General features: G+C 43.9%; 1 protein-coding gene across 3 annotated transcripts; it reads left to right on the top strand.

The window, feature by feature from the left end:
- The first annotated feature begins 429 nt into the window (after positions 1–429).
- LOC133970944 (myosin-11-like) lies at positions 430–26,980 on the top strand. 3 transcript variants are annotated; one of them, XM_062408106.1, is made up of 42 exons: positions 430–741; positions 1,824–1,994; positions 2,950–3,106; positions 4,880–4,907; positions 5,689–5,788; positions 6,163–6,183; positions 6,297–6,389; positions 6,502–6,565; positions 6,676–6,774; positions 7,941–8,084; positions 8,678–8,773; positions 8,874–8,992; positions 9,286–9,438; positions 9,537–9,710; positions 10,085–10,258; positions 10,421–10,535; positions 10,640–10,827; positions 10,916–11,037; positions 11,700–11,769; positions 12,019–12,179; positions 12,314–12,422; positions 13,157–13,288; positions 13,387–13,593; positions 13,682–13,819; positions 13,895–14,018; positions 14,109–14,280; positions 14,652–14,864; positions 15,055–15,199; positions 15,498–15,704; positions 15,950–16,054; positions 16,613–16,765; positions 16,921–17,169; positions 17,648–17,860; positions 17,954–18,166; positions 18,312–18,473; positions 19,326–19,454; positions 20,100–20,188; positions 24,039–24,162; positions 24,263–24,471; positions 25,032–25,140; positions 25,246–25,418; positions 26,559–26,980. In XM_062408106.1, exons 1-42 carry the CDS (start codon positions 577–579, stop codon positions 26,779–26,781), a joined length of 6,012 nt encoding a protein of 2,003 aa, XP_062264090.1. In that variant the 5' UTR covers positions 430–576; the 3' UTR covers positions 26,782–26,980. The 3 variants fall into 3 exon arrangements, with proteins under 3 accessions (XP_062264090.1, XP_062264089.1, XP_062264088.1); XM_062408105.1 differs by having other exon boundaries at positions 6,145–6,183; XM_062408104.1 differs by having other exon boundaries at positions 6,136–6,183.
- The last annotated feature ends 694 nt before the right edge of the window (positions 26,981–27,674 follow it).

Here is a 27,674-nt window from a genome sequence, read left to right as displayed (position 1 = left end):
TCCAATGAATTATTTAAAAACAAACTTATCAGAAACTTGAACACTTGGACAAACATAATTGTGATAAGAACTACCTAAAATGACAGAAGCCCTCTTTGAGAAATCGTATTTAAGGTGTTCTTTAATCTTTTTAGTTTGGTCCATGTCCTATCTGCAAACATGAAGGTAGCAGGGTTATGACTTATTGCTTCCAGCCACCAAAGGGCGATCAAGACACTTTGGCTTTAGATTTGTTATGTTGTCCATCTTTAATTACAAAATAAGATTTTGTTCCATAAACCTGCTGGCCGGGTTGATGAAACTTTCACAGGGAGGTTTTTGTAGCTTCAGCGATCAAGGACTCACCATTACATCACTATTATTTTCAGTGTGCGATTTTCTGCTCTATGCGTCAGCAGGCCAGAGGTCAAACAGAGGTCAGAGGTCAACTGTTCTCCCATCACTGCACCAGAGGCCGAACTAGTCGCCAGTGACAATCGAGACATCGGGTCGACCACACCTGAACCACCAGAGATTGTGTCTGCCCCTGCCTGCGAACTAGAGATCCATCTGACTCCTGACAGTGATACTTCCAATATGGCTGACCCGGCCCCTGACGACAACAAGTTCCTATTTCTCGATAATGATTTCCGCAACAGTGGTGTGGCGCAAGCTGACTGGATGGCCAAGAAGATGGTGTGGGTGCCGTCAGAGAGGGAGGGCTTCGAGCCTGCCAGCATCAAGGAGGAAAAGGGCGATGAGGTAATGACATATTTTTTTATGTCATTACCCATAACAGAGAATATTCTTGTTCCTTTCTTTGGGACCAAATATTAGTGCTTTTTCTCACTATGTTGTCACTTTAAATATTAACATAAAACATATTGATCCCAAAAAATGTAATATAGAAACATAAACAAAATATTTATTAACACTACAGAAATGATTTGAACCATGTATTTTGTTTTCGAGAGATAAACATTTTCTCTGCTCTCCACCTGCCACTCTCTGGCACCACCTATCAACATGTGTTTCAGCGCACAAAATGAAACATAATGATGACACCTAGAGCGTCAAATGTGATGAGGTGAAAGAGGCAGTGACCTTTCATCGTTTTTTATAAGATAGGATCAACAATCTCATAGAATCAGCCAGTGGCCATGGAACATCTGTTTTCTAGTTAAATGAGCACACTATGATTTTCTACAGCTGTTTCATCCATTTCCCATTGTCACCATTAAAGTGAGTGAAAAGTCATTTTTAAACAAATAAATTTGTTAAATACTCTGCTGCGTCCATGTTATGGAGCAACAGCTCAACAATTTGTGTACGGAGGCTATGCCTCTATTTTAAAAGCAATGCTGAGTATTTCCATAAACCTCAATCTAGATGCAATGTTTGGTACTTTTATTGTTCAAATTTTTTCATTAGATTTCAAGGTATTTTTTCTCTGGACCAACGTAATCGGTTGTCTTCAGGGGCCCCTTCTCAGCCCAGTGCCACAGGCAATTGCTTGCTTTGCCTTTGATTTTGCAGCAAAATCCTACCCTTGATTTAATCGACAAGTGGTTTGTTTTCATTGTAAAGTATCGACAAAATGTCAGAAAAATTATATTGAAACAGTAGTTGTGATCTACAATGGAGCTATATTAATGATATATTTTTTTTGTGTAGATTAATTAAACTCAATCAGGATACAAAATATACTCCTGTAGATTACAATTCTTTTCTACCTGTGTTTGAGTATGATGTTCGCACATAAAGTTGTGGTTTAAATGAAGTTCTTTAAAAACAACAGAAAGTATTTTTTGACAGAGCTGTTTGTTGTTGTTGTGATAACGAAGGTACTGGTGGAGCTTCCCAACAGTCAGATAGTGACAGTGAACAAAGATGACATCCAGAAGATGAACCCGCCCAAGTTCAGTAAAGTGGAGGACATGGCCGCCCTCACCTTCCTCAACGAAGCTTCTGTCCTCCACAACCTGCGAGAGAGATACTTCTCTAGCCTGATCTACGTGAGACCCCCGAACACACACACACACACACACACACATCCCCTAAATAACCCTAAGAGCCTGTTTGGGACCAGACCTTTATATATTAAGTATCAAGCTGACTGGAATGGACATTTCAGTCAGGTTATTTTTTTTTACTCTGCCTTAGACGAAGTCTAATAAGGTGTGGGGTGAAACAATTGCAATCCAAGCTTATGCATCTAATACTTAGGTCCATGAAGATCACTTGAAGTTCAGAAGTCTAGTTCCTCCATTCCTTATATGACCAGACGACGGCATCGGAATAGCAACAAAAAATCTCAGAGCCTGGTCTCTGAAGATGAGCTGTAACTGTGATGTCCCTTTTAAACATTCCTGGTAAACTACTTCTGAATTTTAAATATACCAAGCTGTAACTTAAATTTAATTCAAATTTCATGCAAGCTTGTAACATTTCAGTTTTAGAGAAAAGAGTCTTTCTACTAAGCTTTATTCAGCGCAGTCCACTCGTTCCTTGTTCCCCAGACTTCTTGCTGGATTTACATTTTTAACCTTATGTGATCAATGGGCTGCAGGTTTATTGATCTGTGAGTGTGACCTCATCAGCAGATCCATAGATCACTACCTACTGTTTTACAAAAATACAGCCAAACAGGTGAGCCCAAACCCTCAGCGAAGTGTGAGGGTCCAGGCAACAAGGCCGCACCTGAAAGAAGGAATCAGGAGGCGAGAGCTCAAACAACAGAAATAAGTAGTATTCAAGCTCACAGTGTTTAGGTAAACTATAGATTACATTGACAACCATACTAACAAGGGATTCCTGAAAAATCATGTAATTGAGAGGATGGTATTCCAGGAGAGAGACTGTTTTTAAGAACAGTGTAAAACTAACTAATGGCTTCACCTTGATAATGTAAATTGACGCGTCTCCTCTCTTGTCCTGTGCCCCCCTCCCTATACAAACACACACACACAGACGTACTCTGGTCTGTTCTGTGTGGTGGTGAATCCCTACAAGATGCTGCCAATCTACTCTGAAAAGATCATAGAGATGTACAAGGGCAAAAAGCGCCACGAGGTGCCGCCACACATCTACTCCATCACAGACAATGCCTACAGGAACATGATGCAAGGTAATTGCCTAAGAATGAGTGTCTCTATGTGTGTGTGTGTTTTATGGAAAGTGAGTTTAAATATGGTTTTGGGATTTAAAGGGTCATTTCACCCAAATAATATGAAAGAGTGGTAAATTATGATGCAGCATCGGATCATGGAGATTAGTTGTCGTTACAGTGTTGAAAAACAATGTGCACAACAGCTCTTGTAGTAATGAAGAGTAGATTCATTGATTATAATAAATAATAAAAACAACAGAAAGAACAGACGAGATGAGCCGTCTTCATCTGACTGAATAAAATAAACTGGTTTTATGTGTGTGTATACTTAAATGAAAGATCAGGTTAATCAATAAATCAGATAAAATTTTCATGGCACTTTTTGTACAAGAAATAAAAGACAGAAACTCAGAGGCAGGAGGGAAAAACAAATTCAGGAGTAGAACATTTCAAACAAAAATAGAAAAATAAATCATTTGTAAAATGTGTAAATAAATAACAAACAAATAAATGTAAATTAAAAGCTAGACGAAAAGTTGCAGTTTCGGGAGAGAGAGGTGTGAATTTAATTTAAAAAATTGCGACTGACAGAGGAGAGCGAGGACCACGGAGAGGGAGAGACAGGACCACTGAATTCAGCTGTTAGACATTAGAGCGGGTACAGACAAAGACAGGAAGTGAGAGAGGTACACAATAAAAGACTCTTCGGAGTAAAACAGGAACTAACAAATAATGAACTCAACTTAGACAATTATCTACTCATTCCACAAATCTCTGCTAGTTGATGCGATTTGGACATTTGATACGTTCAACATTAAGAAAAACAAAATAAACAGTTTTCTTACCTCACTCCTCACCATAGACTGTTATCAAAAAAGCTCTGCAGACAATATCCAACAGTCAAACGAAAAAAACGTAATAGTATATTGAAGAACTGTTGAAGGAGGATTCACTATGACAAGGAATCCTTCTGTAGCTCTGGAGCATTAACACAGGACAAGCGAACAGGTAGGTTTAGAACAGGCACTGCAGTACTAAGTCCAAAAACCAACTGATATAAATGAACAAGGCCAGAGACTACAAATACAAATCTAGTTCAAATATACAAAAATCTCACCAGATCTATAAAAAAAAAAAAAGGCAAATCAACAGTGATGATGAACCACCCAGTGATCCTGATCGTGAAGAAAATCACCTTTTGTTTAATTCTGGATTCTTAGCCTGTACGATGACCTCCTCTCATCTTTTAATCTGAGTTTCTTAATCACCTTTCTATTCTTTTTCATTTTATTTGATCGAATTTTATGTTAAGTAAATTAGAAAGTAAGAGGGAGAGGGAGAAACAGTCACTTAACAGCATCATACACCCTCCAAACACAACTGTGCTTTCGCCAGTTTAAATCCGTATGAAACCGCAAACACACATTTTTGACCAAATGAGAGCCAAGTGATGGCGGAAGCCTCAGAGCGTGCCGTCTGGCCTCCAGATTCGTCCACCGGTGACCTCGGGCCAGCTCAGCACTTTCCATTCAGCTGCAGAATGGCCATACATGGAGCAGTGAGGCAAGATCACAGCGGCGGAGTGCTGCATCCACCTGCTATTTTTAGATGATGTGAGCCGATGGAGGCTAATCTCCCTTCCGAACGAGATCTCAAGAGGGAGCCGCTCTGCTCCCGTGTCCGAGGTTCATGTAGTCGTCTCTGGCTCCGAGTAACAAGTTCAGTTCTGTCAACGTTTCACATTATCTCAACCTCCTCTCCCTCTCTCTCTCTCTCTGTCTCTCTCCACAGACCGTGAGGATCAGTCTATTCTCTGCACGTAAGTCCAAATATTAAACTCTATTAACCCTTTTCCATCATGCCGCACATTCATGTACACACACACAGGAGCCTGTTTCCATCACTGACCCTGACCATAACATCAACATGGTTCAAACAAATATGAACTAGAAGCATTAATCATTTACATTTTATCCCCAGAAGAGGCCAAACCTGATAAAAATCTAAGTTCAGATTCCCAAATATTAAAATGTCAGGAGATGGTCCTGGCTCCTTCTGAGGCTGCATCTAAAGCCTGATTGTATCACAGCACAGTGGCTTGACTTGACCCAATTTCAAACGCTCATTCCTACCCAAGGATCCTTTGTGATAGATAGGTGGCCGAACGAAGTGAGCTCTGCTGTTCAAAGTAGCTAACGATGCAATGGGTGAGACAAGCTGGAGACGCAACGAGGGAATCCTCCATAATCCAGACTCTCATTTTATAAGGCCTTCCCAGTCAGCTCAGTCAACAGGTGTAATCTTCAAAGATGGAGTCCTCGGAAGGATGCAGCCACTGAAATTGGAACGGACACAGCTATTGTCTATTGCACATGATCAGAATCAGAATCAGAATTCTTTTAATTGCCAAGTATATTTACACATACGGGAAAGTGCTTGGTGTGGTTGGTGCATTGGACATAAAACAACAATCGGACTTAAAACAAAAATAGTGCCACATCAGATCCACATTAAACAAAAACAATCCAAGTAATTTTCCATTTCAAGCTCAATCTCTTCTCTGCCCTTTTCCTTTTCTCCTTGCCCACTGTTTCACCCAGAGGGGAGTCTGGAGCAGGAAAGACAGAAAACACCAAGAAGGTGATCCAGTACCTGGCTGTCATTGCCTCCTCTCACAAAGTCAAAAAGGATGCAAATCCTGTGAGTGAAAGCCTCTTAAGCTTCCCGAAAATTCACGAGTTATTGATATATTATGTTGTATAATATAATATGTTTAGAGAAGCCTGTTTGGTTGTGAATATTCATATTGGCTTCATCTACAAATCATCTATAATCACAATTTAAAAAGTAAAAGCTGTTCAAGTCAAGTAATGAACCAGGAATTAATAAACTGTTTAATAATTGTTTTAATTTGTTAAGGCTTGACCTCTGACCCTGGTGTTTAGCTTCATTTTTAATGTGGCAGGGTCATGTAGACGGTTTAAAAAAAAAAAAATTCATGACTCACTGGGTTTCTCACCAGTTTGTGTTTTTGGTTCTTCCTGCAGCAACCGCAGCAGCAACCGCAGCAGCAGCAGTCGGGGTCCCTGGCTTTCGTGAGTATAAATTGTCAAACAGACATATGATAGGTCAGCAAGATTCTGCCCAGACTTGTGTTTTGGTCTGTACGGATGAAGGGATGTATGTGTAATCTCACTGTGGCCTGTAGGGGGAGCTCGAGAAGCAGCTGCTGCAGGCTAATCCGATCCTCGAGGCGTTTGGAAATGCCAAAACCATAAAGAACGACAACTCCTCGCGATTCGTAAGCATTTTTATCAGCCGCATCAGTCGACACTCGAACACAAACATTCTGGCTTGTAGCTTCCTTCCGGCTGTTACTGATCTGTTGCCCTTGTTGTTGCATCTGTCCACAGGGAAAGTTTATTAAACTCAACTTTGATGTGACTGGTTATATTGTTGGCGCAAACATCGACACCTGTATCCTTTTTCTTGGTTTAAACTTTGATTTAAGTTAAAAAATATTGTACTTCAAGTGACATTATTGATTGAAATATTCGCTGGTTAACTACCTAACCATCTCTGCTCAGACCTCCTGGAGAAGTCTCGCTGTATCCGTCAGGGCGGCACAGAGAGAGCGTTTCACATCTTCTACTACATGGTGGCAGGAGCCAAAGACGCGACGAGGGGTGAGCAGCTTATAAAGCTGTTATTTAAAGGATCTCAATAAAAAACACTTATGTAAAATTATGTTTTAAATTAACCTTTATATCTGGATCAGGAGCAGCCCCTCTCGCACATAGTTCCCCATGTTGCACTCCATGCTTCTACAGTAGCCCAGAGTGAACAGACCAAGCAATGTTTCCTCAAAGGGGCTTCAAAGTTTTTATGTTTCCTAAAGGCTATCAAGATTCTCCTACACACAAGGAATGACAGAAGTGAGGGGAGGGTTCATCAGTTGGTTGCAATGTTCGACTTCACCCCTAGATATCACTAAATCCTCCACACTGAATCTTTAAGGTAGAATCATTGAGGGCCGGCTTACACATGCAGATACGTTGAGTATAAAAGGCATTGAAGTACCGAAATGTATAGTTAAAAAAGGTCCAAAAATATTCTGAAAGGTTTGTGATCATGGATTTAATTATTAAACAAGGGTTCAGTTGTTTGGGGTTTCATAGAAGGTTCTGGATGACCCTGGCATAGAAGCATATCTTCTAAGTTTGGTTCAGACATGTGGGACTTGCAGTGAAAGTCCGTCCTTAAACTGTGAAAAGTCTGCTAGGTCCAGAGTCTGTTATGGACCAGAACACCATTTCAACCTGGAAGCAATACAAAAAAGGGAGCTTACCAGTAAGAAAGTAGCAAAGAACAGACACAATAATCAATGTTACAGATTTCCTGAAGTGTTTACAACAACAAATCTAAAAACACATAAACCAAACACATTTTGTCAGCATTTCCTTCCTGTTAAATAGACGAGTAATGCATCCTTCCAATCAGTGAGCCTTGTCGATAGCAGGTACCTACCTTTTCCAGTAGAATGTATGGCCATTGGGTTGGTGATTGGCACTTGCTGGCCACTACACTATATCACATCTGTCCCGCAGCTTTTCTGATGCAATGATGAGAAGTGTAGGCATCATTAATGAAACTTAAATATGAGCAAGAAAGAACATTTACATTGATCAATGTTTTTACTGGACACAAAAACTGATGATCATCTTTTGTATTCTGAATACAAACGGCTAACAAACAAGATGCACATGTTTCATTACGTATATCAAAGCTTTGACTGTGTGTGTGTGTGTGTGTGTGTGTGTGTGTGTGTGTGTGTGTGTGTTTGTGTGTGTAGAGGAGTTGCTGCTGGAGGACTTCAGCAGCTATCGTTTCTTGAGGGCGGGTCACGTGGAGATCCCTGGTCAGGAGGACGACGAGATGTTCATTGAGACTCTGGAGGCCATGGAGATCATGGGCTTCACAGAGGAAGAGAGAATCGGTATAGAAACTATTTATTTCCCCCTACTCTGCTAAGTTTCATATACTTGTATCTAACTTTTTCCTTTTATTTGTTCTTATTGTTGAAAATCATAAATATCTGCTTAGGTAAACATTCGTGAGCTGAAACTGTTTAACATGCATTAGGCAAAAACTCATCAGAAACGTCGTCCATAAGATTGCTGAATATTTATGCCTTGTGTTAATTCACCCCGACCACTTGTCCCCACCCCTTTGCTTTTTGCGTGGCCTTAAAGGGGTAGTGGCCATCTAGCCCTTCAAACACCCCTTCAACCTTAGTGTATTCAGAACCCCCCTACAAATTAAGGGGTAGATCAATGTGTAGTGATCAACAGATCCATCCGTCCCGTCTGTCCTGCAGTTGTCAGATGTGTCACTCACTGTTATAATGTAGTGATGATGATGTAGCGAGTGGTGTCCCAATTCATCAGGGACGATTTTCTAGCCCGCTCCCTTGTCGCTCCGTCTGGAGGGGGATACTTGCATCATAGGGTACTACATAGGGGTAGGGAACAAGGGAGAGGAATTGGGACAGGGACATTTACTCTCACCCTCCTCGACTCTGCTCTGCAGGGATGATGAAGGTGGTGTCCACTGTGTTGCAGCTGGGCAACGTCAAGCTTGAGAAGGAGAGGAACAGCGAGCAGGCAACAATGCCTGACAACACAGGTAAATCCTTTTCAAAGTACCAAAACAAGCTCCGTAAATTAAGTTGTGAACACGTCTCACCTCCCCTGTCTCGTTTATAATCTCATCACATCAACACCAGCTGCCCAGAAGGTGTGTCATCTGCAGGGCATAAATGTGACCGACTTCACCCGTGCCATCCTCACTCCCCGGATCAAAGTGGGCAGGGAGGTGGTGCAGAAGGCTCAGACCAAGCAGCAGGTAAAAGGCAAACCTCATTAACTAAAAGCGGAGAATTAAGGATTTTGGAGAATCTGAAATGGAATGAAGGAAAGACAGACTTCTCAGGATGTCTCTCTGTAGGACTCACAGAGATGGTTCGCCATCTACAGCTCTGAACCTCAGAATTGTTTCTCGGTGTGATGTTGAACCCTTCTGTGGCATTGTTTTCCAGCAACACACAGCAATTAAAAGGAATTAAAAAGGTTTTCTCCCTTCACCCTCACTCTCCATCCTGCACCTGTGTCTTCGTCACCCCGCCGCCCCCCCTTTAGGCTGATTTTGCAGTGGAGGCTCTGGCTAAAGCCATGTATGAGCGTCTCTTCCGCTGGATCCTGGCGAGGGTCAACAAGACCCTGAACAAGAGTAAGAGACAGTCGTCCTCCTTCCTCGGGATCCTGGACATTGCCGGTTTTGAGATTTTCGAGGTGATTAATTACTAAACAAACATTCAAATATTTGGGTCTTAATTTTATTGTATTTATATGCAACTTTTCTAATCCATCAATTTGACGCCTATCCTCAGGACAACTCTTTCGAACAGCTCTGCATCAACTACACCAACGAGCGTCTGCAGCAGCTCTTCAACCACACCATGTTTGTCCTGGAGCAGGAGGAGTATAAGAGGGAGGGAATACAGTGGAGCTTCATCGACTTCGGCCTGGACCTGCAGCCCTGCATCGAGCTCATCGAGAGGCCGGTCAGGATGAGCTGACACATGAGCAGTTGTATCATATTGTATCGTGTCGTTACATTTTGTATCTCAACATATTATATCTTAATGTAACACATTGGATTTGATCCAGCATATCCTAATGTATCACATCGTACTGTAAATCCAGCTTTCAAAATAATATCAAGTCTTTTATATATATATTCTTTTTATATAATCGTCTTCAAAGATGTACAAAAGTCACTGGGCCAAAACTCTCTCTAGAACTCATTTAAGCGGTTTATGAGCTATACTGCAGCCAGCCACTTGGGGCCGATCAAGAGGCTTTATCGTCTATCTTTATTTACAGTCTATAATTTGATCGTAGATGTTCTCAGGCTCATTCCGTTTTTTTTCTACAGAACAACCCTCCAGGTATCCTGGCCCTGCTGGACGAGGAGTGCTGGTTCCCCAAAGCCACTGATGTTAGCTTTGTGGACAAGCTGCTGAACACCCATAGCGATCACGTCAAATTCTCCAAACCCAAACAACACAAAAATAAAATGATGTTCGCTATTCTGCACTATGCTGGAAAGGTGAGGATAACTGACCACTTCAGGAAGGAGACAAAAATCATTACAGCTATTTTGGATTCAGTCCCAAATGATGATTAATCTACCGCTGAAAATAGTCCCCAACAAATTGACCATTTCGTTATGTTTATTTACAACAGATTTACAACTTATTTACATTTCCAGGTTGACTATAACGCAGCTGACTGGCTGACAAAGAACATGGATCCTCTGAATGACAATGTGACGGCTCTGCTCAAAAACTCCTCTAGCAACTTCATCCAGGATCTGTGGAAAGACGGTAGGTTGTCCTTGAAGGGATATCATGTCCATACTCCATTTAACAAGATGTTTCACTGCAGATCTTTAACATGGGATATAAATCGTTTATGCTGCCCCTGTTAGCGGATCGAGTGGTGGGTCTGGAGACCATGACCAAGATGTCCGAGAGTTCGGCTCCTACTAAATCCAAGAAGGGCATGTTCCGCACAGTGGGTCAGCTGTACAAAGAGTCGCTGGGCAAACTGATGACCACGCTGCACAACACACAGCCCAACTTTGTCCGCTGCATCATCCCCAACCATGACAAGAGGGTAGATTGTTTTTGATTAAGCTAAGCTACAATCTACGAAAAGTGACTACAGTATATTCAGTACTTGTGGGTTTGATGGTGTCACGCAGGCTGGGAAGATGGATGCTAATCTGGTGCTGGAGCAGCTGAGGTGTAACGGGGTGCTGGAGGGAATTCGAATCTGCAGACAGGGATTCCCCAACCGCATCGTGTTCCAGGAGTTCAGACAGAGGTAAGGAACTGTCTGATACCAAAATATCCATGTTAATAATAATACAAACAAATCAATGGATGGGAAACACTGATCCACATGTGACCGGATCACTCGGGTGCGTAATTGATAACTGGTCTGTAGCCATAGTGTTAAATGCCACATTGAAGTTCCTAATTATGATCACAGTAGGACAAAAAATATTAACTGTCACCTTACATCAAACAACTGTCGACCCATTGTGATGTCACACATTTGTTTCTGGGCTGCCATTTTTAAGCCTTGAGTTTGTAATTTTCCAGCGCCATCTTGTGTTTTCAAAACATTAAGTAAACATATTTGGAGAAGCGGGGGGGCGGAGATTGACTGACAAGAGATGACACTGCACCCCCACCTACACCTACAACCTGCACCCACTGGGTGGAATAACTGTGATGGTATCGCACAGAACCTAGTGCATACAAAGCACTATAGTATGTTTGACTCTAAATGGGACCATAGTTTACAAAATGATCATCATTCTGCATTGAAGACTTGAAACTTGAGAATGAGAAACTTTATACTATCTTCTTCAAAAACCAGAATCGCCCTGTGCTGGGCAATCGAGAGGATATAGGTTTTATTCGGTTCCAAATAGTGTTAGGGCTTGTTTGGTTTAATGTGTGTTGTTTTCTTGTTTGTAGGTATGAGATTCTGGCTGCCAACGCCATCCCTAAAGGCTTCATGGATGGGAAACAGGCCTGTTGTCTGATGGTGAGCTGGGTGGATCTGTGTTAACAGATAAGTGCTGTTAACACGACCCTTATTTTGATTTTGGAAATGAGCCTTCTGATGTTGAGAAGATGTCCACAGGAACCAGTTACAGTTTTCCAAATCTCCATTTAAATTTGACTTTACCATATTATCCAACTGGATTATAAAAATGGATAAGTAAGATGCAGGGCTTTCCATGTTTTCCTTTTTTAAGCAAACTCCACTCAACTTCACACTTCCCCCCTTCAGGTAGAGCACCTGGATCTGGATCCTAACCTGTTTCGTATCGGTCAGAGTAAGATGTTCTTCAGGACGGGAGTTCTGGCTCAGTTGGAGGAGGAGAGAGACATCAAACTCACCGTTGTCATCATCGCCTTCCAGGCACAAGCAAGAGGCTTCCTGGCCCGAAAGTAAGAGAAACTGTTCAACCAATATCACTGGGTTAAAAAATCTATTACACAAAATGTACTGTTACCTCTTGAATTAAATGTTGCTCATTACACACAGGGAAGCCTAAATTTCATGTATATTTGTGTATATTCAGGGCTTTCAGTAAACGTCAGCAGCAGCTGAGCGCCATGAAGGTCATCCAGAGAAACTGTGCCTGTTATGTTAAACTCAAGAACTGGCAGTGGTGGAGGCTTTTCACCAAGGTTACACACACTGCACCTGCATGTTCACGCACACACATGCACACAACATTGTTTGTGTATTTGTATTTATATGTACTCATGTACATGTACACATGTACAGGATTTATTGATCTTACACACATTGGATTAGACCATGGATGCAGCAAAGATCATTCTAATTAGATACTAATAAATGTAAGTATTTAAATATGATCATTATAATCGGCCAAGTTGTTTAGGCTCAAAACAGTGTCTTCATTTCAATCAACTTAACAAAAAAACATTTATATCAGAAGACGTGTTACCAATAGATCATTCTGTCTGCATTGTGATTTGGGTTTATTTGAAGTTGCTGCTAAGAGGGTGGGCTCTAGGTTTGCGGGTGCTGCAGCGTCAATGGGTAAAAACATTAGCATCACATGATAATGTCCTGAAGCTGTTATGTCATAAATACTAGCTTGCGATTCTGTTGTAAATAAAAAAAAAACTCTCATTAGCTGTCAAAGGGAGTTTAGGCTAATATGAGCTGACCCTATCTTGAAATTGTCACTGTCCAAAGACAAACTCTTTGTTTTGAGGTACCATCATGACTACCGAGATTCTTAAGATTTCTTATTTCTCATCCATCTGTTTTGACAGAATTTTTCTGGGTTGGTTGAGTAATTATTATGACAATGAATTATTATGAAAGTCGTTCTATTGTATAAACTAATGAAATCAAGCCTGAGTTGTGGATGTGTGTGTCCATGGATCAGGTGAAGCCCCTGCTGCAGGTGACCAGACAAGAAGAGGAAATGGGTCAGAAAGACGAGGAACTAAAGACGGCAAAAGAAGTGGCAGCAAAGACCGAGGCCGAACTGAAGGACATCTCCCAGAAACACATCCAGGTGAGATAAACACAGGTCTTCTTCTCCTCTATACATTATAAATATATATTATATAAATGCCAACCTGACTGATGTCTCCGTCAATGACATTACTTTAGATAATCGAGGAGCGAACCCAGCTGGAGCTTAAGCTACATGCAGAGACGGAGCTGTACACTGAGGCTGAGGAGATGAGGGTGAGACTGGAGGCCAAGAAACAGGAGCTGGAGGAGGTGCTGCATGAGATGGAGGCTCGGCTGGAGGAGGAGGAGGAGCGCAACAGCGCTCATCAGCAGGAGAAGAAGGAGATGGAACAGCAGCTACAGGTGGACGACATCATCACTATTATTGATGTCACTATAAAATGTTCTACATTTGCGTTACAGCACTTCACCGTGACGTTATTTTCGGCAGCTCATGGAGGAACACATCGCAAAAGAGGAAGATGCTCGGCAGAACCTGCAACTGGAGAAAGTGGCCATGGAGGGAAAAGTCAAGAAAATGGAGGAGGACATCCTGCTGATGGAGGACCAGAACATCAAACTACAGAAGGTATGCAGGATTTTTTGGGGGGCAGATGTCTGATGATGTACTTTGTTCTAATTTTCTCAATGTGTCTGTTTGCAGGAGCGGAAGCTTCTTGAGGAGAGGATGGCTGACACAAACTCTAACCTGGTTGAGGAGGAGGAGAAGTCCAAGAACCTGACCAAACTCAAGACCAAACACGAGTCCATGATCTCTGACCTTGAGGGTCAGTCAGCAGATAATTAACTACCTATAACACAATTTTAAGTTTTGGATAAGGTTTGTTCAGCAACTTGTTTTTAATCGTTGTGTCCAGTGCGTATGAAGAAAGAGGAGAAGGGTCGTCAGGACATCGAGAAGGCCAAGAGAAAAGTGGAGGCAGAGTTGGCCGACCTCCAGGAGCAGTACGCCGACCTGCAGGCTCAGCTAGCTGAGCTCCGGGCCCAGCTGGCCGCCAAGGAAGAGGAGCTCCAAGCCACACAGGCCCAGTAAGAGGGACTCTATCCCCCAGACAATTAATGTTGAGGGATATAGTGAATACAGTATGACCCATTTATCTATAACATTTTGTTTCTGCAGCAGATCTGGGCAACCATTTGGAATATTTTCACTAAACTTCACAATTATGTTAATTAGGTAGTGAAGTAATGACTTATGCTATTTTGGGTTTGCCAGAGATATGCCATCTCCTGATGACTCCGTTTTTTCAGAGATAGCCTCTTTGGTAACTACAGTACAGTCCTGCCCAGCTCTTAATGAAAGTGTTATGAAAGCCCTTACTCTGAGATATTTCCACTCTGAAAAGAATAAAACTCCTGAAATTATAGTCAGGTCAGTTTTTTTCTCTCTGTGCTCACAGCTTGGAGGAGGAGATCAATCATCATGGGGCAGCGGTCAAGCGGATTCGGGAGTTGGAGGCTTTGCTCAATGAGCTGCAGGAGGACTTGGAGGCCGAGAGGTCAGCCAGGGCGAAGACCGAGGCAGCTCGCAGAGACCTCGGGGAGGAGCTGAACGCGCTGCGCACCGAGCTGGAGGACAGCCTGGATACCACCGCTGCTCAGCAGGAGCTACGGTCTCAAATAATTTAGTTTCTACCGAACAATATTAAAGACTATGAATGACACAATTCTTTTTTCTGAGAAGGCTCAGTGAAGTCAAAACAGTGTCATTTGCATAAAGGCAGGAGCTGCCAATTAAAATCTGTAGGCCATGTTGTTGGATGTGTTGTGGGTATCTGATGTATTTTTGTTTCTGGTGGGCAGGGCAAAGCGCGAGCAAGAGGTCGCTATATTGAAGAAAGCCATGGAGGAGGAGGGACGGAGCCACGAGACTCAAGTCCAGGATTTGAGACAAAAACAAAGTCAGGCTGTGGAGGAGCTCAATGAGCAGCTGGAGCAGGCCAAGAGGGTACATCTCACGTTACAATAATTATAACAACAACAACAATATAATATGACATGAACTACTCACATTATCTGAAAATCATTTTCAAACACGGGGAAATCTGTAATTTTAATGAAGTTAGCCATTGTTTAATTTGGTTTATATACTTAAATGATTATCTCTCAATTTTCTGTAATTTGACCAGTTAATTAACTAAATGTTTCAGCACCATCAGGGACTATTTCTTAAGCAGAAAGGTTCTATCAATAAAGACTCACTTTCTAAAACACACACACACACACATACACATTCCTCTTTTCAGGTGAGGGCCGGTCTGGAGAAAGCCAAGCAGGCCCTGGAGAAGGAGTCAGCGGATCTGAGCGCCGACCTGCGATCCCTTGCCAGCGCCAAACAGGACGTGGAGCACAAGAAGAAGAAGGTGGAGGGTCAGCTGAACGAACTGCACTCACGCTTCAATGAGAGCGAGCGGCAGAGGACTGAGCTGGGCGAGAGAGTCTCCAAGATGAATGTGAGTCCTAAAATTAATAATACTTATTATATTTACTGTTTTGCATTACTGCATTAAAATAAAAAAAAAACTGACTCAGATTTAAAGAATAAAGCAACACACCAAAAAAATAGATCATCTTTTTAAAAAGAGGTTATTACATTGATCCTTCTTTAATGTCAGGATAGGTTTTTATTGTGAAAAGCAAGCTGAAAGATTCCAGTTAAAGACCATTAATTTCTGTGAATATCCTTCCTCTGTGTTAGCTGGAGCTGGATGGTGTGACAGGTCTGTTGAATGAGGCCGAGGGAAAGAGCATCAAGCTGAGTAAAGACGTCTCCAGTCTGTCCTCTCAGCTCCAGGACGCACAGGTGAGACTTACTCAAAATGGAGTTCAGTTTAAACAGTTCCTTTGTATAATCTTACATTCCCTCCTGAAATGAGTCCAGATTTCACTTTGTAAGTTTTGTCCCACTAGAGTCAGTGGAATACGCATCTTACAGTAAATTGGCAGGTCAACAGTGTCCCACCCTACAGACCAAATGAGAGAAGATTGTTCTTTGGCCGTGGCCCTATATTGGTTGTCCTAGTGGTTCAAAAATCACCTGGGACAAAACTCCTACAGTGTCATTCATTTAGGACGACTGTACTTAATCCTCTATACATGTGGTGGCGGCTAAACCAGATGACCTATTGGGTTTTCCAATTCTGGGGGCATGCTCCTGAGGTCATGTCTGAAAACGGCTTTTGAGATATCATGGTGGTTGTTTCAATACTTTACTCTTAACCACAAATGTCAACCTCATAATGGCGCCTTGCTAAAAGTCAGAGGTTCAGCCTCAGACGAACGTGAAAATCTCACCTAGAGTCATTGACAAACCTGACTGATGTTACTGTCGATAATACCCCTTTCACCACATGTGCTGCAGGAGCTGCTGTCAGAGGAGACTCGTCAGAAGCTGAATCTGTCCGGACGTCTCCGTCAGATGGAGGACGACAGGAACAGCTTGATAGAGCAGTTGGAGGAGGAGACAGAGGGCAAAAGGGCCGTGGAGAGGCAGGTCTCCAGCCTCAACATGCAGGTCAGTAACTTCAGACGTGAGCGGGGGAAGGACGGTGTCATCTGACATTCAGAGATTAATAAATAAATCTGTATGTACCTTCACTAAGACATTAGTGACACCCTGTAGAAGTTTGACAAACTCCTTTGAGCTCTCCCCATTTCACCTTCTGGCAGCTGTCTGACTATAAGAAGAAGCTGGACGAGATGTCGGGGGTGGTGGAGTTGCTGGAGGAGGGGAAGAAGCGTCTGCAGCGGGAGCTGGAGGCGACAAACAATGACTATGAGGAGAAGGCCTCGGCCTACGACAAGCTGGACAAGAGCCGAGGCCGAATGCAGCAGGAGCTGGAGGACGTCCTCATGGACCTGGACAGCCAGCGGCAGCTTGTCTCCAACCTGGAGAAGAAGCAGAAGAAGTTTGATCAGGTCTGGAAGATTTCTCTTTCTCTGCGTTTGTTTTTGTGTGTGTGTGAATTCTTACTTAATCTTTTCTTATCTTTTCCTGAGATGTTATCGAGGGGCTGTACGTGATAGTCAGTTGCTGAAACCTTTTGAAGCTTTCCTTGACAGCCCCAATAGTAAATTATGAGGTGAATTCACTGTGAGTGAGTAAGCGGGTTGATTAAGTCTCTAACACAAGACAAATGTGAAACTGGAAGAATATAAATATCTCACTGCTTGCGTGTAAATTGCTAGCTGATTTTGCAGATACATCAAAATACTTCAGTAGTCAGAAGCTTGTTGTGCCTCCTGAGTGACAAAGTAGTTTGTCCAATAGCGTCAAGAGCTGCAGCAGCCTTTACTCATTCATAGAAAGGGTTAAGAATAAAGTGGACAGAATTATTTGTTGAATCCATTCAGTCAAACCTATATTTGAAATCTCCATTGTCCTCATGTTGAACAGATGCTGGCAGAGGAGCGAGCCGTGTCCTGTAAGTTTGCAGAAGAGCGGGATCGTGCGGAGGCGGAGGCGAGGGAGAAGGAGACACGGGTGTTAGCTCTGGCCAGAGCTCTGGAGGAGAACCAGGATGCTCTAGAGGAGGCGGAGAAGATCATGAAGGCGCTCCGAGCTGAAATGGAGGACCTCATCAGCTCCAAGGATGACGTGGGAAAGAGTGTAAGACATGTGGTCTTAAATGTGAATGAATTTTTCAAGGATTAACTAAGGTTGAAATAATTCCTGCTCTGATCTTCTTTCCATTCACCTCAGGTCCACGATCTGGAGAAGGCAAAGCGTGGCCTGGAGGCCATCGTGGATGAGATGAGGACACAAATGGAGGAACTGGAGGATGAGCTGCAGGTCGCTGAGGATGCCAAGCTGCGTCTGGAGGTCAACACTCAGGCCCTCAGAGCTCAGCACGAGAGGGAGGTGCAGGCCAGAGATGACATGGGCGAGGAGAAGAGGAAGCAGCTCCTCAAACAGGTGGAGCCTCCTGCTGAAGTTTAACATTTGTTTCCTCAAAACCTCAAGACCACTTCTTCTCTAACTGTTCCTACATCAGTCATTCAGTCGTGCATCAGTTTCACGGAGTCCAAAATGATGTCCTCCCACCTTCTCTCTCCGTCAGGTGCGTGAGCTGGAGGCGGAGCTGGAGGAGGAGAGGAAGCAGCGAGGTCAGGCATCAGCCGGGAAGAAGAAGCTTGAGGGGGAAGTCAAGGACATGGAGGACCAGCTGGAGGCCACCAACAGGGGGCGTGACGAGGCAGTGAAGCAACTCCGCAAGATCCAGGTCAGTTTTTTGAGAACTTGTTTTTCTTTGAACCTCTTTGTGTTCAGCTGTGAGGAATCATTTGCTACAAAGACATATCCTTCGACGTCTAGAACTGCTTCCCTTGATGAAGATGATGATGAAGATGATGATGAAGCTGCTCAATAGAGTCAAACTGATTTCTTGGGTGGCAAAGAAGTTTATATGAAAACTTTTATTTGTAGACTAAACATTGCACGAGAAAATGTGCATTTATGTTTATTTTGCATAAAATTGTGTTTATTTCCTTAAGTCACATTCTATATATTTGGTATAGTTTGACTGTTTTTAATATTGTAAAATAGCAAAAGTCAGTTATGTTAATTTGCAGGGTTTGATAACGACACCATTAAAAAAATATATATATCTGCAATTTTTGTACTCCCTAATATCCGTGACGGCATCTGCCTCCAAAATTCCATAATGGTTGAGCACTACTCACAACTGGCTTTCCTAGTTTGGCTCTGTCAGCCTTGAGCAGAAATACATTTGTCCCAAACAAATTCCTGAGGAAGTTTGTACAGACGCCAGTGATGACACGGTCATGCTATGTGAGACCTGACAAACATATTTATGTTACAGACAACTTAAGATAACTTCTTTCCTCACTCTCTTGAGAATTATTTTGATTCCTGAATTGGCTCTTGGGCCTTTAACAGCCTGTTCCAGTTGAAATCAAGAAGAAGAAATCAAAACTTTCAAGAAACTAAAGCTGGACTGATATTTGTAGCTTAAACCAGCCGCTTGCTCACAAATGATTAAATGTAGCTTGAAACAGGGTAGCGGAGTCATTGATATTTAAATAGCAGCGTGCACCTCCTGTGCTCCTCACAGGGGCAGATGAAGGATCTCCAGAGGGAGCTGGAGGACTCTCGTGCAGCCCAGAAGGAAGTGATCACTTCGGCCAGAGAGTCTGAGCGGAGATCCAAGGTCATGGAGGCCGACATCATCCAGCTGCACGAGGTGAGGTCAACGACAACGCTTAGTTGTTTCGCATCACTTGTGATTGTGTGTCAACAGAATGTCTAGTTTTTCTTTCATTAAAAAATCATTGAGAATGTTGTGTATGAATAATAAATGTAAGTAGATGTTTCCTCATGTCTTAAATACCAGCCAGAAAGCAAAGTTAAAGTGTCTTCGATTTGTAAATTCATGAATTTACAAATATAAATATTGTATTTTCGATTTTACCAAGATTCTTTTTCGGTATTTACTTTTTTAATTTTTGAACATAGGTAAAAACAAGTTTCTGTGTTTAGACATTAAAGGTCAGACGATCGTTTTTATTATTGCAATACTAATTTTGCCAAGAGGTTTAAGTGTATCACTACATAAGAAACATAAATTTGTTAGAGAGTTATGTTACATTAATATAAGGTTTTCTTTAGGTTGGAGTGTAACAGGGACAGTAGTACAATCCCATTTTTATTTTTTTTGACCTATAATACTTATTTAGATATTCTTTCTTTTCTTTTTTTTTTTTTACATACCTTATTACCTTGTGTAAAAACTTGAGAGCAGGGAAGAAAATGCCGATGCTTCTACAGTGATGCCTTAACTCTCTCTCACACTCTGCTCCAATAACATAGTCCACCTTCCTCTGTCCAGATGTTGGCAGCAGCTGAGAGAGCTCGAAAGCAGATGGAGGCAGAAAGAGACGAACTTCATGAAGAACTAGCCAATAACTCCTCTGGAAAGTAGGTGTTTTTACTGCAGATGCTGTATTTATGTATTTACAAAAGGGCACTTCCATTTTGTTTTGTGAATGACTAAATGAGGACCAATGTGAATTTCTGGACTATTGGTTATTAAAATGCATCTTCATGGACCCGAGTGGGTCAAGAGAACAATTCAGCAGTAGCACTACAAGAAAGGTCAATGGTCATCAAAATTAATAGATATCCTCATGAACATCAACAGAGAATTGTATGAAGATGTAGACAGCATTTAACTTGAATAATTAGTTATTTAGTTAGTCTCTCATCTCATTTTCATCCGCTTATCCGGGGTCGGGTCGCGGGGGGAGCAGCTCAAGCAGGGAGCCCCAGACTTCCCTTTCCCGGGCCACATTGACCAACTCTGACGGGGGGATCCCGAGGCGTTCCCAGGCCAGTGTTGAGATATAATCTCTCCACCTAGTCCTGGGTCTTCCCCGAGGTCTCCTCCCCACTGGACGTGCCTGAAACACCTCCCAAGGAAGGCGCCCAGTGGGCATCCTTACCAGATGCCCGAACCACCTCAGCTGACTCCTTTCTAAGTAAAGGAGCAGCGGCTCTAATCCGAGTTCCTCACGGATGGCTGAGCTTCTCACCCTATCCCTAAGGGAGACGCCAGCCACCCTTCTGAGAAAACTCATCTCGGCCGCTTGTACCCGTGATCTCGTCCTTTCGGTCATCACCCAGCCCTCATGACCATAGGTGAGGATAGGAACGAAGATCGACTGGTAGATCGAGAGCTTTGCCTTGCGGCTCAGCTCTCTTTTCGTTACAACGGTGCGGTAAAGCGAACGCAATACCGCCCCCGCTGCTCCGATTCTCCGGCCAATCTCACGCTCCATATTACCCTCACTCGCGAACAAGACCCCAAGGTACTTGAACTCCTTCACTTGGGCTAAGGACTCATTTCCTACCCGGAGTAAGCAATCCATCGGTTTCCTGCTAAGAGTCATGGCCTCAGATTTAGCGGTGCTGATCCTCATCCCAGCCGCTTCACACTTGGCCGCCAGCCGATCCAGTGAGTGCTGAAGGTCACAGGCCGATGATCCAATGAGGACCACGTCATCTGCAAAAAGCAGTGACGAGATCCTCAGACCACCGAACTGCAACCCCTCCCCACCACGACTACGCCTCGATATCCTGTCCATGTATATCACAAACAGGATTGGTGACAAGGCGCAGCCCTGGCGGAGACCAGCATCCACTGAGAACGAAACTGACTGGCTGCCGAGGACGCGAACACAGCTCTCGCTTTGGGAGTACAGGGATTGGATGGCCCTGAGGAGAGACCCCCTTACCCCATACTCCCGCAGCACCTCCCACAGTTTCTCCCGGGGGACCCGGTCATACGCCTTCTCCAGATCCACAAAACACATGTAGACCGGATGGGCATACTCCCAGGCCCCCTCCAGGATCCTTGCGAGATTGAAGAGCTGGTCCGTAGTTCCACGTCCGGGGCGAAAACCGCATTTTTCCTCTTCAATCTGAGGTTCGACGATCGGCCGAACCCTCCTTTCCAGCACCTTCGAGTAGACTTTACCAGGGAGGCTGAGAAGTGTGATGCCCCGGTCATTGGCACACACTCTCTGGTCCCCCTTTTTGAACAGGGGAACCACCACCCCGGTTTGCCACTCTTTGGCACTGTACCCGACTCCCACGCGATGTTGAATAGGCGTGTCAACCATGACAGCCCCTCAACACCCAGAGCCTTTAGCATTTCTGGCCGGATCTCATCAATCCCTGGGGCCTTGCCACTGCGGAGATGTTTGACCACCTCAGTGACCTCCACCAGGGAAATTGACGATGAAACACCATCAACCTCGAGCTCTGCCTCCACCATAGAGGGCGTGTTATTCGGATTCAGGAGTTCCTCAAAGTGTTCCTTCCAACGTCCGGCAACCTCCTCAGTTGAGGTCAACAGAGTCCCATCCTTACTGTACACAGCTTGGATGGTTCCCCGTTTCCCCCTCCTGAGGTGCCGGATAGTCTTCCAGAAACCCTTTTTTTTGCCGACCGAAAGTCCTTCTCCATGGCCTCTCCGAACTTCTCCCACACCCGCTGCTTAGCCTCCGACACGGCAGCAGCTGCAGCCCTTCGGGCCTGTCGGTACCCTGCAACCGAATCAGGAGTCCTCCAGGATATCATATCCCGAAAGGCCTCCTTCTTCAATCGGACGGCTTCCCTGACCACCGGTGTCCACCACGGTGTCCAAGGGTTACCGCCCCTTGAGGAGCCTAAGACCCTGAGGCCACAGCTGGCCGCCGCAGCTTCAGCAATGGAGGCTTTGAACACCGCCCACTCCGGCTCAATGCCCCCAACCTCCACAGGAATGCCAGAAAAACTCCGCCGGAGGTGTGAGTTGAAGATACCTAGGACGGGGGCCTCCTCCAGGCGTTCCCAGTTCACCCGCACTACTCGTTTGGGCTTACCAGGTCTATCCGGAAATTTCCCCCACTCCCTGATCCAACTCACAACCAGATGGTGGTCGGTTGACAGTTCCGCCCCTCTCTTTACCCGAGTGTCCAAAACATGCGGCCTCAGATCAGATGACACAATCACAAAATCGATCATTGATCTTCGGCCTAGGGTACTCTGGTACCAGGTACACTTATGACAACCCTTATGTTCGAACATGGTGTTTGTTATGGATAATCCATGGCTAGCACAGAAGTCCAATAACAAACGACCGCTCGGGTTCAGATCAGGGAGGCCGTTCCTCCCCACCACGCCTCTCCAGGTGTCTCCATCGTTGCCCACGTGGGCGTTGAAGTCACCCAGCAGAAGTACGGAGTCCCATACAGGACTCCATTCAGGACTCCATTCAGGGTCTCCAAGAAGGCCGAGTACTCTGAACTGCTGTTTGGTGCATACGCACAAACAACAGTCAGAGTTTTCCCCCCTACATCCCTTAGGCGCAGGGAGGCGACCCTCTCGTCTACCGGGGTAAACTCCAACACCGCGGCGCTCAGCCGGGGATTTATGAGTATCCCCACACCCGCCCGGCGCCTCACGCCCTTGGCAACTCCGGAGAAGAATAAAGTCCAACCCTTATCCAGGAGTACGGTACCAGAGCTGAGACTGTGCGTGGAGGTAAGCCCCACCAGATCTAACTGATAGCGCTCCACCTCCCTCACAAGCTCCGGTTCCTTTCCCCACAGTGAGGTGACGTTCCACGTCCCCAGAGCCAGCTTCTGCCGCCCGGGTCTGGTCCGTCGAGACCCCTGACCTTCGCTGCCACCCATGTGGCTGCGCACCCGACCCCAACGGGTCTTCCCACAGGTGGTGGGCCCATGAGATGAAGAGAGGGGGGGTGCCACGTAGTTTGTTCGGGCTATGCCCGACCGGGCTCCGTGGCAAACCCGGCCACCAGACGCTCGCCATCGAGCCCTCCGTCTGGGCCTAGCTCCAGACGGGGGCCCCGGGCTTCCTCCGGGCTGGGTCCCATCTCCTCTTGTGTCGATATTCATTGAGGGTTTTTGAACCATTCTTAGTCTGGCCCCTCACCTGAGACCACTCTGCCATGAGAGACCCTACCAGGAGCACAAGGCTCCAGACAACACAGCCCTCAGGTTCACAGGGACACGCAAACCTCTCCACCACGATAAGGTGACGGTTCAAGGAGAGGGTTAGTATTTAGTTAGTACAAGGAATAAATAAATGTTTATTTTATTGTTAGGGTTAGGGTTAGGAATAATATAAGGAATAATTTTACCATTTAATTAATGCTACAAGTTTTGCAAATGTTATTTTTCCTTCAGAAATATAAATTCTTGTGAGAGGAAATGTCTAAAAAATTTACCCAAATAAATTTCTCTCTCTTCCTCTTGTTCAGGAATATGCTGTCTGACGAGAAGCGTCGTCTGGAGATGAAGATCAGTCAGCTGGAGGAGGAGCTGGACGAGGAGCAGGCCAACATGGAGAGCCTCAACGAGAGGCTGAGGAAGAACCAGCAGCTGGTAAGTTCAGGGAGGACAGAGATCGGACTGTTAGTGTGTGTAAGTGGAGCTGGAGTCTGGACTCTGAGTGTCTGTGTACGTCCTGATTGTCGCTCTCCAGGTGGAGCAGCTGGGCGCTGAGCTGACGGCTGAGAGATCCTCCGCTCAAAGCAGGGAGGCTTCCAGGCAGCAGCTGGAGAGACAGAACCGAGAGCTGAAAGCCAAACTGCAGGAGGTCGAGGGCCAGGGCCGCTCCAAACTCAAATCCTCCATCGCTGCCCTGGAGACCAAGCTGAGAGAGGCCGAGGAGCAGCTTGAGATGGAGAGCAGGTAAAGGTGCATGGTGGGAGAAGTGGTTTGGTTCCAAAGGTTTAATTCCAACTCACTGGCTAAATAAAATAAGTTGGTTAATAACAACTTTAGACATATGAAAGGTTTAATTTGATTTTATTAACCATAATAAAAATCTTTTGAAGGGACTGTCATACAAACAGATTCATTCTGTGGCGAAGTACTTTGTCAATCTACAAATCTATTAACGACAAATTTGTACAATTACATGGTTATTTATGCTCGATGTTAGATATAGATAAGGACGGAGCACATAAAAGAGATATATACCAGAAATCTTGGCAGCATTGTAGCCTATAGGTCTGCAAAGCACAATCATGGATTAGAGTGCAAGTTACAAGACAAACAAATTTACTTTGAATGTTTAATTTAGTTTCTACACCTACATTTTGAGAGAGTAAAGGTTTTTCTTCTGGGATACTTAATTTTATTTGATATCATTCAGTATATTTTCTGTGAAGCTGATCTGTGACGTAGGCTCGATAACATTATGCATGACTTCTGCTGAAGGAAACACCTGCATGATGATGTTTTTGTAGAGAGCGCCAGGCCAATGGCAAGAATCTGCGTCAGAAAGAGAAGAAGCTGAAGGATTTCACAATCCAGATGGAGGATGAGAGGAAGCAGGCGCAGCAGTACAAGGACCAGGTAACATGGCTGTAATCTGATTACAGAAGTTATCTGTTACCAGCTGATGACAAATGTGTTCAGTGTGTAAATGTCAAAGCCGGTCCGTGTGTCCACTCTGGGCAGATGGAGAAGGGCAACGTGCGGCTGAAGCAGCTGAAGCATCAGCTGGAGGAGGCGGAGGAGGAGGCTCAGCGTGTGGTGGCAGCTCGCAGGAAACTGCAGAGGGAGCTGGACGAGGCGACAGAGGCCAACGATGCCATGAACAGAGAGGTGTCGTCACTCAAGAGCAGACTGAGGTAACAGCGGAGCTAGACTGAGAGGGTGGAGCGATCAGAGCGTTAACGATCTATAATCTATAAAATAGGATTATTGTCACATCTTTCTGTCGGAGTGGAAATTTTATTGCCAATTTGTAAAGATGGTAAATGTATCTGGTACTGAGGACATTTCCACTCTTTTTGGGAGGATTGTACTTTATAGTTGTTTTCTTTATAAATACATTTTAGTCAGATAACTTGCGTTTTTAATGTTTGAAAATGTTTTAAATGTTTACAACAATGTCAGTTTCTGGCATCTATAGGCTCCATCTTCATCAACCCCCCCACAGTTATCACTATATATCTGAGCCTACAGGTCGATGCTGGGATGGTGGAGTTAGTGAATCAAACAGCAGCAATATTAGAAAGCAAAGGGCGTTTAAATAGACTGCCAAATTGGGAGGGTGTGTATTATAGTTGATGAATGATAATAAACCAGACTGTGAATAAAGATTTGAGACACGTCTCCACTTCCTCCAATGATCCACAGTAGAAATCATTGTATGGAGCCTTGGTGGCGTAGTCACGCCCATACGCATGCTCAACCAATCACAAGTCAGTCTCAGCTGTCGATCATGAAATTTCACATCTTTATACAATCCAATAACTAATTGAGACCAAACAGATCATTGAACACGTGCTAAGAACTTCTGAAAATGGCCGAAATCATCTTTGACAAAAGTTTTACGTGAACTTCAGTTAGTTTGTTTGGTTCATGTACCATCTACTCACATGGGGGATAACAGAAATGCTTTATTTCACTTTTAGGAGCAGCCATGCTTTTGAGCGTAATTATGAAAATTATGAAATAATCAAATTTCACCTTTGTAAACGATGAAAATCCAATTCAGCCTTGATTCTTTGTCAAACTCTTAAATGTTAGTGATATAAATGTCCTTCTCTTCCTCATGTTTTGCTGCTCCTGTTTCACATCTGTCCTCAGGAACCACTGATCTGCAAACTGTCCTCCAAACTTCTTCTCTAACAGCCTTTTGATTTATTTAATTTTCACCATGCTAATCCCTCGAGTTCTTGCTGCTCTCTGCTCCTCCTCTGTGCTTCACCTGACCCTCCTCTTCCTCCTGTGTCTCTTCCTCCTGATGTGTTTGGCGTTCCCAGGCGTGGTGGCAGTGGCGGGGAGGCAATGTTCGCCAGCTCCAGCCCTCGGAGCAGCAGCGGTGGCGGCAGCATCAGGAGCTTTGGGTTGGGAGGGAGCATCAGCCGGAGGAGCGTCATCAGAGAGAACTCAATGGAACTGCAGGAGGACGAGCCCCCGTCCCCGTCTCCCCCTGCCTGCACCTCCCCTCTGAACGAACGTGGGGAGGTCTACACCCCCGATTAGTAAAGGGACCCCCTCTGATTTGATTTCGCTCAAGTTAAATGTTGACCACATGTTTCAGGAATATTTTTACACTTAAATTAAATATTAATTTGTTTTTATTTAACACAAAAACACATGACGCTCCTGTATATTTTGGTTTGAAAGATATATTTAAAATATTAATGCCAACGTGACATTCTGATCATACATTCGCTATTAATATATTTTTAAAGTTTTATGTTTTTTAAAAAATTGGCAATGATTTTCATAACTGATCGATTCAATAATTTGAAAAGCAAACTCCAGATTCTCAAATAACAGGAATTTATGGCTTTGACATCATATGTGATCATAAACTGAGAATCGTCATGCAGTGACATTGATCCCACTCCCTTTGTGTGCCGACATTTGTCTCTAATTTCTGAAATTTCCAAGAAAATAATGAGCAGATGCAGGAACAAGAATATAAAGAAGAATCTTAACATTTAAATGATCTTATTTTATCGAATGTTTTCAGCAGTTACTCAACAATATTTGTTTTTAGTTCTGAATCCTGATCTTTTCTGTTCTAAAAATGCACATTTCCTCTCAAGGCGTTGATTTAAACTACTACAATCTTTTCTGAGAAATTAAGGATTAATTTAAGTACCCATGAGCCTCAGCAACTGTTACAAGGCAAAAGACAGCAGCAAGTTTTAGGTTTCAGGGTGTTTTGTTACAACTGTTAAAACTGTTCCAAATTTGTTGAATTGATCCAAAGTCCAAAACAGAGGTTAGACTTTGATTTCTTAATTTGTTCACGTTCTTCTCAGCTCAGTGTTCTCTGGTGTTTCAAGATACAAAGCAATGGTTCATTCTTGTTTCAGAGCTAAAATGCTCCAAATTGATTTGTGTTGAAGTATCAGATGCTTCGT

The sequence above is a fragment of the Platichthys flesus genome, chromosome 16, assembly GCF_949316205.1.
Source record: "Platichthys flesus chromosome 16, fPlaFle2.1, whole genome shotgun sequence".
NCBI classification, from domain to species: Eukaryota; Metazoa; Chordata; class Actinopteri; order Pleuronectiformes; family Pleuronectidae; genus Platichthys; species Platichthys flesus.
This window is presented reverse-complemented; position numbering and strand designations above follow the sequence as displayed.